Genomic DNA, 13,124 nt, shown 5'->3' on the forward strand with positions numbered 1-13,124 from the left:
TAATAAACACAAACATTATGGAAACAAAGTATTTCTTCTTGCAGGTGAGCCGTTTACTTATGATGGGCGGGGCCAACGTCAACTACCGCACTGAGGTGCTGAACAACGCCCCCGTTCTGTGCGTCCACGCCCATTTGGGCTACATGGACATGGTGGCCCTGTTGCTTGAATTCGGCGCCCATACCGACGCACCCTCAGAGAGCGGCTTAACGCCGCTAGGCTACGCCGCCGCTGGGGGTCACATGGCCATCGTCACGGCGCTTTGTCGCAAAAAAGCCAAGGTACGTCGCTCTGACTTTACTTGAGTCAAAATTGAACTTTTATGTCTACTGTAATCCCGCGTTTATTGCGGTTAATAGGGACCTGTACCACTGGTATATGCGAAAGCTCACAAAAAAGCTAATTTTTTCACATCGGTATGCCAGCCTCTGCTAGCATCAATATTCAACTGGGGATAATGGACCATGGCCTTCTGGAAGCCATTAATTTCAGGTGGAAATGACTGAAAATAGCCACCACACATGACACAAATATGCTCTCTTGGAACCCACTCTCAGCAATAGTCGACCGGGGATAATGGATAAAAATAGTCAAAATACTGTAGTTTGTTTCATCCGGGCCACAATGATACGTTTCAGCAGCCCGAACCAAAAACCAAATTGTGCTCTTCCGCCCCCTGCTTTCAGCAATAGTTTAGGGATAATGGGTTGCGGACACAATTTAGCATTTCATTTTAGGCGGATCAGAACAACACACCCCCCGACAAAAGTGCTTTCTTCCTGTCCCAGCTTGCAGCAATATGGAATTGAGGTTAAAGGATCACCGTCGCACGGACAGTAAAAAAAAAGGTCCACCTGCTTGGAGAAAAATGCGCTCTGCAGGCCCCCTGCTCATAGCAACATGCGATTTGAGATAATAGATTGCAGATAGTTGTTAAAACCTATAAGACACCAAGTCCGCGCAGTGTGAAGTATAAGGCACGAAGTAGCGACCGATTACAGTATTTCAGTCAACGGCAGTGAGTGACTTAAATAGTATTGACGACTATTGACGCCAAAGTGCATTTTAGTGAAGCTGGTTGCAATTAGTCGTCACATGAGTGAATTCTTAGACTTGTTATGATTTTCCCAAAGGTGAACCACCTGGACCGGAACGGGCAGTGCGCGCTGGTGCACGCTGCTCTCCGGGGCCACATGGAGGTGGTGAAGTTCCTTATCCAGTGCGACTGGAGCGGCGGGTCAACGCAGCACTCCCCGCAGCAGCAGCAGGGGCCCTTTGGCAAGAGCCACGCCGTGCAGCAGGCCCTTGTCGCCGCCGCTAGTATGGGCTATACTGAGGTGCAACCCCTTTTTTTATACTTCTCCAGAAATTAAATGCATCGATTTTTTTTTTTTATATATATAACGAAACGAATACTGTATATATATAATATATATATATAATATCAAATACTGGATTCCTACTTCAGTGGCAAGGTTTTGTTGTCCATCGTTCTTAAAAGCAATAGATGTTGTCGAGTGCTATGGAAGGTTATAAAGGTTCAAAATTTGTTTTACAACAATTAATAAATGTTGCTTGCAGATATTGTATAGGAAATCGTGTAATTTAATTTATTCGATGGCCATGAACAGTTTGCAAGCGGATGGATGAATGAATTAAATGCATTATATTGATATTATATTATCTTGGTAAAATTATTATTTATTATTTACTTTCTTTTTAGTTGTATTTTAACTTGTTTTTAGTAAAATAAAAAATAAAGTTAACCCGAAAAGACTTATTTCAAAGTATAATCTCTAAGAGAGATCATAAAAACTAATATTTAATAATTTAGTAATAACAAAATCATCTGTGAAAAAGCATTTGCCCACCTTCCTGATTTGTCAGTTTTTTCTATATTTAAATGGTAAATGGTCTGCATTTATATAGTGCATTTCAAGTCAATGAAGACCTCCCAGAGCGCTTTACAATGTGCTTCACACTCACCCATTCACACACACACTCACACCAATAGGGAGTCAGCCATGCAAGGTGCCTACCTGCTTATTGGGGGCATTAGGGATTCAGTGTCTTGCCCAAGGACACTTCGACATATAACGCAAAGGAGCCGGGAATCGAACCTGTGACCTCTTGATCCCAAGACGAGCGCTCTTCCTCCTGAGCTACTCAAAAATGTTTCAGATCATCAGGCGAATTTTAATATCACAGACAACCCGAGAAAATACAAAAGATGAAAAAGAAAAATCGAAACAGTGATAACAATAGTTTGTAATGAGTCTTTATCAACGTTGCGGAGGACATTTTTCCCACTCTTCTTTGCAAAATTGTATTAAAACTGTTATATTAGAGCACATATGTCAGAGTCAAGGCCCGCGGGCCACATTAGGCCCGCGAGAGGGTTTTACCTGGCCCGCGTGACGATATCAATATATTATTAGATCCGGCCCGCAGGCCGCTGCAAGCCAGCAGCCCGCAGTACGCATGAATACTACATTTCCCACAATGCAACGGGGACGCGCCGAGCGGGAGCAAAGCGGGAGGCGGTTTGATTTATTCAGCAGTCGATCAGCAGCAGTCATTAGCATAACAGCAAAAATTAGCCAACAGATACCCATCAACAATGGCTAAACGGAAGGTGGACACTGAAAACCGGGGCTTTCAAACAAGGTGGGAGTTGGAGTACATGTTCACGGAGGTAGCTGGAAAACCTGTGTGTCTGCTATGTGGAGAAAGTGTGGCGGTGATGAAAGAGTATAATATTAGACGGCATCATGAAACAAAACACACGGAGAAAACCAAGATTCTGGACATAGAACAAAGGCTACAGAGGGTCGAGGAATTTAAACGAGGTCTCAAATCTCGACAGGGACTGTTCAGAAAAGCCCAGTCACAAAGCGAGGCTGCTGTCAAGGCCAGTTTTATTTTAGCAGAGGAGATCGCCAAATCAGCCCGGCCATTTACCGAGGGGGATTTCATCAAAAACTGTATGCTTAAAGTCTGTGACGAACTTTGCCCAGGCAAAAGACAACTTTTTTCAAACATCAGCCTGAGCAGAAATACCATTGCTGATCGCGTAGACCTGTTGTCTAACAATCTAAAAGAGCAACTTGTGCAAAAGATGAAGCACTGCCAAGTATCAGCGTCAGCCTCAAACAAGTAATGTAGAGTTGTAGTAATACAGTACTGTATATAAATGTATGTAAATACAGTAATAATACAGTAATGTTTCCTGTGCAATTACACATTTGAAGTTTTTACTCCGTTCAAGTTTAAAAGTTAAATATGCACATAAAGAAGGTCTTGTTTTTTGTTGTTCCCCTCGGGAATTTTAAAGCTTTATTGTCTATGTTGACTATGTTGTTTTTGTTTGCTGACTCTGTCCTGGGAGTGTTTCTTGTTTTTCGGCTTTTCATGGAAAATAGATCTTGATGTGGACAACAGTCTTTTGATAAAATTGTCTCCTATTTTGCAGATAAAATGACTTTTGATTGTTATTATTTGTTAATCAGTAATTCCTTTTTTTCACACTAACCCAGAGAAAGCACAGAAAGGAAAGTCAATGTACATTTGAGCAGGACAGATGAGGTCCAGTGTGTTGATTGCTATTGGTTTTAAGTAACAAGAGATTTTTGCACTTTATTTTATTGTATTTCGAGGCAATATTTCTTTTTAATAATTTCAGATGATTGAATGACAGAAAATGGTTATGAGTTGTTGTTATGAGATATGTTATGAGTTTTTTTATATAAAGGACATTTGTATTTTGTGCCTGCTGAAATTAAAAATGACTGAGTCATAAGAAAATATTGCTTTATTTATCCAATCATATTGTAATATATTTGTTGTGTTTTCAGTAGGTTAAATCTTGGTTTCAGTAAAGATTGGACAGTCCGGCCCTCGGCTTGTAGCCAAATGTTTTATTTGGCCCTCCGTCCATTTGACTTTGACACCCCTGTATTAGAGGGTCTAACATGAACTGCCTGTTTAAGGTCACGCCACAGCTTTTCAATTGGATATAAATCTGGACTATGACTTGGCCACTCCAGAACCATCATTTTGTATTTTGTGTGTGTTGTGTGTTTTTTTTGTGTTCTTTTGTGACAGTAGTGTTTTTTGCCCATAAACTCTCCCCTGGATGCAATTTTTGGCCAGTGTCATGAACACTGACCATAACTGAGGCCAACGAGGCCCGCAGTTCTTTGGATGTTTTTCGAGGTTCTTTTGTAACCTCCTGGATGAGCACTCTTGGAGTAATTTTGGTGGGTCGACCACTCCTGGGAAGGTTTGCCCCTGTTCCCAGTTTTCTCCATTTGTGGACAATGGCTTTGTTGGTGATTCGCTGGAGCCCTACAGCCTTGGAAATGGCTTGGTCACTTTTTCCATACTGATTGATTTCAATGATTTTTTTTCGTATTTCTTCTATAATAATTTGGATTTTGGCATGGCAATTGTGGTCTTCAGGTTGTGTAGCCTAGTTCAGATTGTCTAACAAAAAAATCAATTTAAGTGATTTCTTGATTCTTCGCAGATGGTGGCAATTAATTTTGGGCTTGGTTTGTGTAATTGAATTTAGCTTTTCCAAAACTGGTTAATCACAATTACTTGTGAAAAATTACTTGTGAAAAAATCAAAACCTATGTGAATTTCACATAGGTTTTGATTTTTTGTTGTGCCTTAAAAAATCAACGATTCAAAACTGCATTTTGTATTGCTTTGGGTTGTCTCTGTGTGATACAGATGCTCCCCTACTTACGACCACTTAAGTAAAACGGTAGATATGAACCTTTTTTTTCGGGATGTCGAAAAATATCCAGACAAGTTAGATTTTCTATTGTTTGCACCTTTTTCCAAGTACAGGACATTACTGTAGTGCTTCTTTCTGCCGCTAACGGCATGTGGTGCTGTGAGAGGACACCCAGCTTCCACCCGGAAGTGAAAAAAAAATCCCACCACTTCCACAAATGTACCGTGTCGTTTTGTGTGGGTAATGGATTGCTCCTCGTTCATGAAAAAATACTCAGAAACACTCACGGTCTCTTTGGAGAGCGACAACCGTCACAGCACCCGTTTATTGTAAACACACTGAACTGTCTCGAAAACTAAACTCTTGCCACATCATTCATGCGCACCTCACATTCTACGCATACACTATCTCCAGCGCTAAGAACTTTCACATTTTATTGTTTTATATCTCGTGCATCCATTCAATATGGTTGGTGTAAAGTGTAAAGAAGAGGCGAGCCGTTTCTATTGAAATGAAAGTGGAATAAGAAAGCTTGATGCGGTTGAGAAAACGGTCGCCTAATGTTGAAGCTTATCTTCCAAAAGAAAGTTAAAATTAACTTTATATATCTTTATAGAGCATATTATTTTGTGAAATGTTTATTTTTTTTAGTACAAAACAATACAGGTTACTTATACAAGCCTTAAACATACTTGAATAAACCTTAAACATATATATAATATAGCACTTACGAACAAATTCAACTTACAAACAATTGTCCAGAACCTATCCCGTTCGTAATTAGGGCAGCGTCTGTATTATAATTGTTTTGATGATCTGAAACCCCTGTGAGTGCTAAATATGCTAAAAAATCAGAAATCAGGAAGGGAGAAAATATTTTTTGATGGCACTGTAAGTGGCTGCTAATGCTCAGTTTGCGAAATTTCTCATCAGATCGTCTCCTACCTTCTGGACCTGCCCGAGAAAGACGAAGAGAAGGTGGATCGAGCGCAGATCAACAATTTCGACTCTCTGTGGGGAGAGACGGGTGAGTGGTCACGTGTCCTAATTCCCTGACCCGTGAATATGCGATGACGTGGTTTCTCCCCTTCCGTCCAGCGCTGACGGCCGCCTCGGGCCGGGGCAAGCTGGAGGTTTGCCGTCTGCTGCTGGAGCAGGGCGCCGCCGTTGCCCAACCTAACAGGCGCGGCATTGTGCCGCTCTTCAGCGCCGTGCGGCAAGGCCACTGGCAGGTCGGTCGATGGCAATGACGCTCGCGGGGGTCGTCGCAAGCTGTAATGCTATGCACTTTTGCAGATAGTGGACCTGCTCCTGACGCACGGCGCCGACCTCAACTTGCCGGACAAGCAGGGACGTACGCCACTGATGATGGCTGCCTCGGAGGGACACCTGGGGACGCTGGAGTTCCTGCTATCGCAAGGTCATTTTCTTTTTAAAGAGTCAAAACGCATATTCTTCAGTTTGAAGTAGATAAGTGGATCATTTACTCTCTTTTTTCAATTCATGATTTGATTTTTTTGTACAATTTTTTTCTAAATATAAGCAAAAAAATGTGGGGCTATTCCAGTATTTACAATATTTTTTAGGTTTTTGAATGAGAAATCTAACAATTTTAGTATTTCAATTTTGTTTTACAATATTTTCTCTAAATATGATATTCATTTGTAATCGTATTTCAAAGGCTTTTTTTTATTACTGTAAAGATTCAGTATAAATTAAATATCATTTCAGATTTAAAATATACAGTTTCAAAGAACTATTTTAGTATTTTAAACCTTTTACATATTTCTTTAGTTTTTTTAAGAAACTATTTTTGTATAACAGGGTCTGCGCGAATGCTTGACAAGTCTTAAAAGGCATTGAATAATTATACTAAAAATAAGGCCTTAATTGGCATTAAAATGTGCTAAACCCAATTTTCATTAGTCTTAAAAATGTCAACACATTAATAAGATTTATATTCAAATAACGTCCATCAATTTTCTTTTTTAATAATTCACTGTTTCACTTTGTTTGCAACATCGCGTGACCACAATAACAGAACTATAAAAACGGTGATGGGGTTTCAGTCAGACCTTTCAGAGTAGATGTATGGGTTAGGTGTACCCACAATACACTTAGCAAGTTCGGACTGAGACGGTTACTTTGGACCGTGTCCGCAAAGTGTCAATTTGATTACAAGTGGTTGTCCGACAAACTATTTTTGCCATGGCTAAAAGCTGTGCCAGGTAATGTGTACAGGACACGATGTATTGCTTGCAAGAAATATTTTCATTTGTGTTTTTTCTGTCAACTTGGTCTTAACTTTGATTTCAGAAGGCTTAAAAAAATTCTTTAAAAGTCTTAAATCTAACTTGCCTTAAGCTGTAGGAAACCTGTATAAATGTTTTTTGAATATTTTTTTATATTTGTTTAAACTTTACTAGTATTTCCGATTTTTCTGCGATGTTTTTTATACAAAATATTTATTTGAACTACTCAGAACTTAAAAAAAAAAAACTAATTCCTTTAAACTTGTAAGAAAAACACATTGCCTATTTTAGCATTCTTATTTCAAAAACAAAAAAATAATCCTTAAAATTGCAGGGGAGATCACTTCGCCCATTTTAAGTTTTATTTTTTCTTTCTAATAAAAGAAAATGTTCAAGTATGAAAAATGGACCTTTAAAAAAAAATCGCAAAATTAGGGGGGTGGTAGTGTAAAAATATTAGTGTTACTAGTTAACGTAATAAATGATTAGTCGTTTATTTGAATTATTTCCTTGCTTGCTCACATTTCTTATTAACTGAGTTAAATTTGTGTCATTTCGTTGATGTTAATTACTTAAAATGCTAAGAATAAAAAAGTAAAGCTGCTAGCGCTAATGTTAAAGTTTGCCGTGTTAGCTGCTAGGATTGGCAACTTAGAGCAGTTATGTACTGTAAATGACGTTAACTTCTACAATTAGCATCTAAGGCGCTAATGTTCTTGGCTACTGATGCTAAGCAGCGCTAGTCACATTATCGGTTCTAGTCCAGCCATATAATACTATGCATTGTCTTTTTTAATTTACTGTATTTTCCAGACTATAAGTCGAGTTGTTTTTAAAGTTTGGCCTGGGGTGCGACTTATACTCCCGATGTGACTTATATTTGAAATTATTAACTCATTATTAAGTTTGAAATTTTTATTACCAGTATATTTCTCACAAAATCACAAGAGGGTGCTCTAGGCCTGTGTTGATAATTTAAACCTTGCCCTGGTGGGGGACATTTTTCGGCACAACACGATAATAATAAAAACAACTGAGAAGAGCAGAGCAAAAAGGGTACCAAAAAGAAAATCATGTTCTGCCGATTACAAGCAGCAAATAGTGAAATACGCAGCCGAAAATAGTAATCAAGGAGCATAAAGAAAGTTTGGAGTGAGCGAGAAGCGGAGGTGACGATGAGTCTGAAGCAGCTTATCGTGGACCTCCCTAGTTGGGGGAGTTTTTTACCGTCAAAATTGAAACCAAGGATGAAGATTTCATTGGATTTAGCAATTTGCAGTGAAATTGATAGTTTGGTAAGCATGTTCTTTTTGCTAGAGTTACCTAAATAACTCTTGTTACGTCGTTACTGACATAACCAGGCAAGTTAATCATTAAACATTAATATACCTTACACTTATTCAGCCTGTTCTCTATTTTATTTTAATTTTGAATTGCCTTTCAAGATGGCATGTATGTTTTTGGCCTAAAAATGCGACTTATACTCCAGGTGCGACTTATATATGTTTTTTCCTTCTTAGTTATGCATTTTTTGGCTGGTGCGACTTATACTCCGGAGCATCTTATAGTCTTGGGGAAAAACTATTTGTTGTTCCCTTCCCAGGAGCCTCCCTTTCTCTGACTGACAAAGAAGGTCTGACAGCACTGAGCTGGGGCTGCCTGAAGGGTCACCTGCCAGTGGTGCGCTGCCTGGTAGAGAACGGCGCCGCGACTGACCACGCTGACAAGAACGGCCGCACGCCGCTGGACTTGGCCGCCTTCTACGGGGACTCGGACGTGGTAGGTGAACCCAGTGGACCGAATAGGACCGGTAAAGCTCCGTATTGACGTGGAAGACCTTCTTCAGGTCCAGTTCTTGGTGGACCACGGCGCTATGATCGAGCACGTGGACTACAGCGGCATGCGTCCTCTGGACCGGGCCGTAGGCTGCAGGAACACGTCGGTGGTGGTGGCCCTGCTAAAGAAAGGCGCCAAGATAGGTGAGAGCTTTCGGTGCCTTTTGCTTTTAATGCCTTCATTTCTAACAATAATAAGGCTTGTTATTTTATTTACTTAATAAAATAACACTTTTGCTTCATTCTAGGTAATTCCCCCTCGTTATCGAGTCAGTATATTCTAATGGCATTGAAATGACCCTCTTAAATAAGCTTTTTTTTTTTTACAAATACGGCAACCAGATGATGAAGGTGCTGTTTCTGAGGAGACTTCTCCTGTTACTGGTAACCATGAAAACCAATAATGTTTCATTCGTAGGAGCAAAGCCCTACCTAAAAAAAACGGCCTGGAGTGGGGTGAGCGCCGCCAGACTATACTTGGCCAAGACACACCACAGGAAGTCATTTGCATGATTTAAAAAAATATAAAAATAAAAGTAAGAGAGAAAAGGATTAAAAGTGTAAACTAAAATGTCTTTATATGAATAAAACCGATCTGCATAAATAAGAAATATGATACATAATAATAAAATATAAAATTAAATTTAATAAACAAAAATGAATGAAAAATATATATTTGACATATATGATATCTTCAGATGAATTAAAATGATATACATCAAAATAAAATACATTGAAATTATATACAAAATATATGAGTATATTTTAAATGTGAAAATATATTGACATATATATATCTCGAATTGAATTTTCTTTATAGTGGGCAGGACGGTGGAGCAGTGGTTAGCGCATGTGTGGCACGGGTCTGAGGTCATGAGATTGAACCTCCTGTGTAGAGTTTGCATGTTCTCACTGTGCTTGCGTGGGTTTCCTCCGGGCACTCCGGTTTCCTCCCACATGTCCAAAAAACATGCATGTTAGGTTAATTGGCCAGTCCAAATTGTCCCTAGGTGTGAATGAGCGAGCAAAATGTCTGTCCCTGCGGGCCCTGTGATTGGCTTGCAACCAGTTCAGGGTGTCCTCTGCCCACTGCCTGAAGATAGCTGCGATGGGCTCCAGAACCCCCGCCACCCTACTGCATATAAGCGGTGCAGATAATGGATGGATGTCTTTATAGTTGTTGATAACTGAGGTATATACGGTGTATATATAAATACACACAAAAAAGAATCCTCAATTTAAAAAGAAAAATTATAATAAAACTATTTTCCTGTTGTAATTATTCTTAGTAAATCACAGACTCCTTTTGATGGTGTGCTATTGTATAAACCGACCCACAGGCTAATCGTGTTTTTTTGGGGGGCTCAATGTCCTCAACAGAGCATTCACATAATTACAAAGTTGAATTTTTAAAAGAATAAAAAAATATTTCAATTATATTTTTTACTATTTTTGGCTTATGGTCAAGTGTTTCAGACACTTCTGTCGTTGTTCAAATGCAGCACAATCATTCGGGACCTGTTTTTTTTTTTTTGGTTACCTCATTCCCAGCCAGTGACGGCCATACTTGTCACACTCCCTTCGCATCTCGTTGTCTCGTTTCCAAGTGTATTTTTCTTCAGCGCGGCGTACGTCATCGCCACCTCCTACATCGGCTGCTGCTATTTGTGTCCCCTCTTTTCCCCGCATGTCTTCTCATCAGCGTTCCCTCACATGACATTTTTTGCCAATCTGTCTGATGGTTCTTATTTTCCATTTATTTGCTTCTCACTGCTGCTTATTTTTTTGTGTTTCCTTTCTGCCTCCTCCATCGCCTCTCGTTCCTCTCTCTGCTCGCCTTTAACCCCGCCTCCCCCCCAGGATGCCAGACGCTGCCCAGTCGAGGTAAAGCCGAGGCTGTCGACTCCCCACCCCGGCAGGCATTTTTTTTGACGGCTATATCTCCTTTCTCTGTTGTAATGTGTTTGCGTAAGAAAAGTGACTAATAGATTTGGAGGTAGATGGTCCGAGACGCTCTCCCGGCAGCATGGATGCATGACGGCATCCGTTTTCTTTATTTCTTAGCAGGAAGTGCATGCAGTCAACTTGACGGGATGCCACGCACTGCTCCTTTGTGTTTTGATCGTGGTCTTGGTGTTTCTAGTGATGTGTTTTGTGTGTGTTTGTCTCTCCGCTAAGCTTAAATGATCCCGCTTGACGTACGGGAAGCGTTCCCACGCAAACAATAAATGACAGTACATTTATTATGAATATATATTGGGCATGAACATTTTTCACCTAATAGTAGGAATTTACAGTTTTGAGGCTAAGAAGGTCTGGAGGGGGGGAGTTGTGAGATATCCCGGACAATTGAGGTGATGGATTTGACTAAAACGAGTGTGGTCTGCACATTATTACACTATTGGCCGAACTACTTCCCACAATGCCTTCCTCTGCATTCAATTCTAAATATTGCGTGCTTTGTTAATACTTTAGAAGTTAGAGATAGAATACTGTATCAATATTTGTACTTTATTAGCTAAGGGTTCCAGGGCATGCCCTACTTACGAACGAGGTTCTGGACGATTGTTCGTAAGTTGAATTTGTTCGTAAGTTGTTTCAGTGTTATATTTTGTATGTTTAAGGTTTATATAAGTATTTTTAAGGCTTATATAAGTAACCGGCATTGTTTTGTCCTTAAAAAATAAACATTTCATAAAATAATATTCTCTATAAAGATAAATAAAGTGAAGTTTAACTTACTTTTGGAAGATGAGCTTTAAGTGTTAGGCGATTTCCTCCTCTGTGGTCAAAAGTGGCCGAAAAAAGCAATCCAACCATTTTCTCAACCGCATCGAGCTTCCATATTCCACTTTCATTTCAAATCAAATGGCTCGTCTCTTCCTTACGCTTTACACCAACCATATTGAATGGATGTACGAGATATTAAACAATAAAAATGTCAAAGTTCTTAACGCGCTGGAGATACAATATAGAATGTTTACACATGAACTAGGAAGAGGAAGCCAGATTTTTTCTTCCGGGGTGGATGCATGGTGACCTCTCACTGGGCCTCATGCCTTAACAGTAATGTCCTCTACTCGGAAAAAGGTGCACATAATACAAAATCTAACTTACAGCAATTTCTGGATATTTTTCGACATCCTGAATTTTTTTTTTCGTAACTACCGTTTTTCGTAAGTCGAATGGTCGTAAGTAGGGCAGCGTCTGTATTCATTTGTGTATAACGCGCATTAGGGTTGATCTCATTATCAGACTATTATAATTCACGGTACTAGAGAGGAATATTAAAGAATGGAGAAAACAGAAAGTCGTCCTGATGGGAATAAATGAAGAGCACAACAAGGGAAACAACTCCTCGATGAATTGGACTTAAAGGGCATTAAATACATCTTAAATTTTATGAGGGTAATGTGTTCGTTTACATTGTCAAGAAGTTGTTTTGATCATGGCTGCACGTATTCAACCGCACTTGTCATATTCAACACTTAGTTTTAGATGATAAAAAGTCCAACACATTTTTAATCAAAAAATAGGGGTGTGTGTTTGACACAAATAAATGCAGTATTTTCGCACACCCTTCTCACCTTTTTAAGCCCTTACCCATTTTCATGCCTTATATATTCTATAAGTATTTGCATATGACGTTTTTTTACCATTCAGTATTTGAAAAATGTTTAATAGTTTAGATTTTTACTCACTTCTTTTTATTAAGTATTTTGAAATATTTAATCTCAAAAGCAAACATCCCCAAGCCCGATCATATTTCATTATTACTATTTTTTGATGCACAAAATATTTAAATTGCTTTTCACAATGAACATTTAATAAATAATTGAGAAGTAAAATTAATATATCCCATTTATTTTATGTATGACTGGAAAAATTGATTGAAATATGGATAAATGGAAAATATTACAATTAATGTATTTGCATTTTTTTAAAATTACTTTGGAACTATTTATTTGTTATTTAAATAAAATAGTAAAAGTAAAAAAGGAACAAATCTTAGTGTTTTAGTAATGATTAGAAAATATAATACAATGTAAATACGCGTACTTTTTTAAGCGGGTAATAGTAAAACTATTTATTTGTCACAATATATATAAGTATAAATCAATATGTCATATTTTTATTTTGGTTATTTTATGTGTATGTATTTTTTTTATGTTCTTCTAGTTTGAACACGTTTTATTATCTTTTTTTCAAATACATGTACTTTTATTTATTTTTATCTCATTCCTTTCTTCATAGTTTGGATATGTTCAGTTCCCCTTATTTTTTAATTGTATA

The 13,124-nt window shown here is 38.6% G+C and overlaps 1 protein-coding gene across 1 annotated transcript in view; it reads left to right on the forward strand.

The window, feature by feature from the left end:
• Positions 1 to 13,124, forward strand: part of tanc2b (tetratricopeptide repeat, ankyrin repeat and coiled-coil containing 2b) — a 102,388-nt gene that overhangs the window by 82,533 nt on the left and 6,731 nt on the right. Inside the window, exons 18-25 of the mRNA XM_088322938.1 lie at positions 45 to 281; positions 1,134 to 1,337; positions 5,678 to 5,771; positions 5,843 to 5,976; positions 6,041 to 6,164; positions 8,600 to 8,775; positions 8,843 to 8,975; positions 10,692 to 10,715. Coding sequence (XP_088179064.1) covers positions 45 to 281; positions 1,134 to 1,337; positions 5,678 to 5,771; positions 5,843 to 5,976; positions 6,041 to 6,164; positions 8,600 to 8,775; positions 8,843 to 8,975; positions 10,692 to 10,715 — 1,126 coding nt within the window. The remainder of the gene's footprint in view (positions 1 to 44; positions 282 to 1,133; positions 1,338 to 5,677; positions 5,772 to 5,842; positions 5,977 to 6,040; positions 6,165 to 8,599; positions 8,776 to 8,842; positions 8,976 to 10,691; positions 10,716 to 13,124) is intronic.

The sequence above is a fragment of the Urocampus carinirostris genome, chromosome 19 (assembly GCF_059441175.1).
Source record: "Urocampus carinirostris isolate Australia breed hairy pipefish chromosome 19, RoL_Ucar_1.0, whole genome shotgun sequence".
Classification (NCBI taxonomy): Eukaryota; Metazoa; Chordata; class Actinopteri; order Syngnathiformes; family Syngnathidae; genus Urocampus; species Urocampus carinirostris.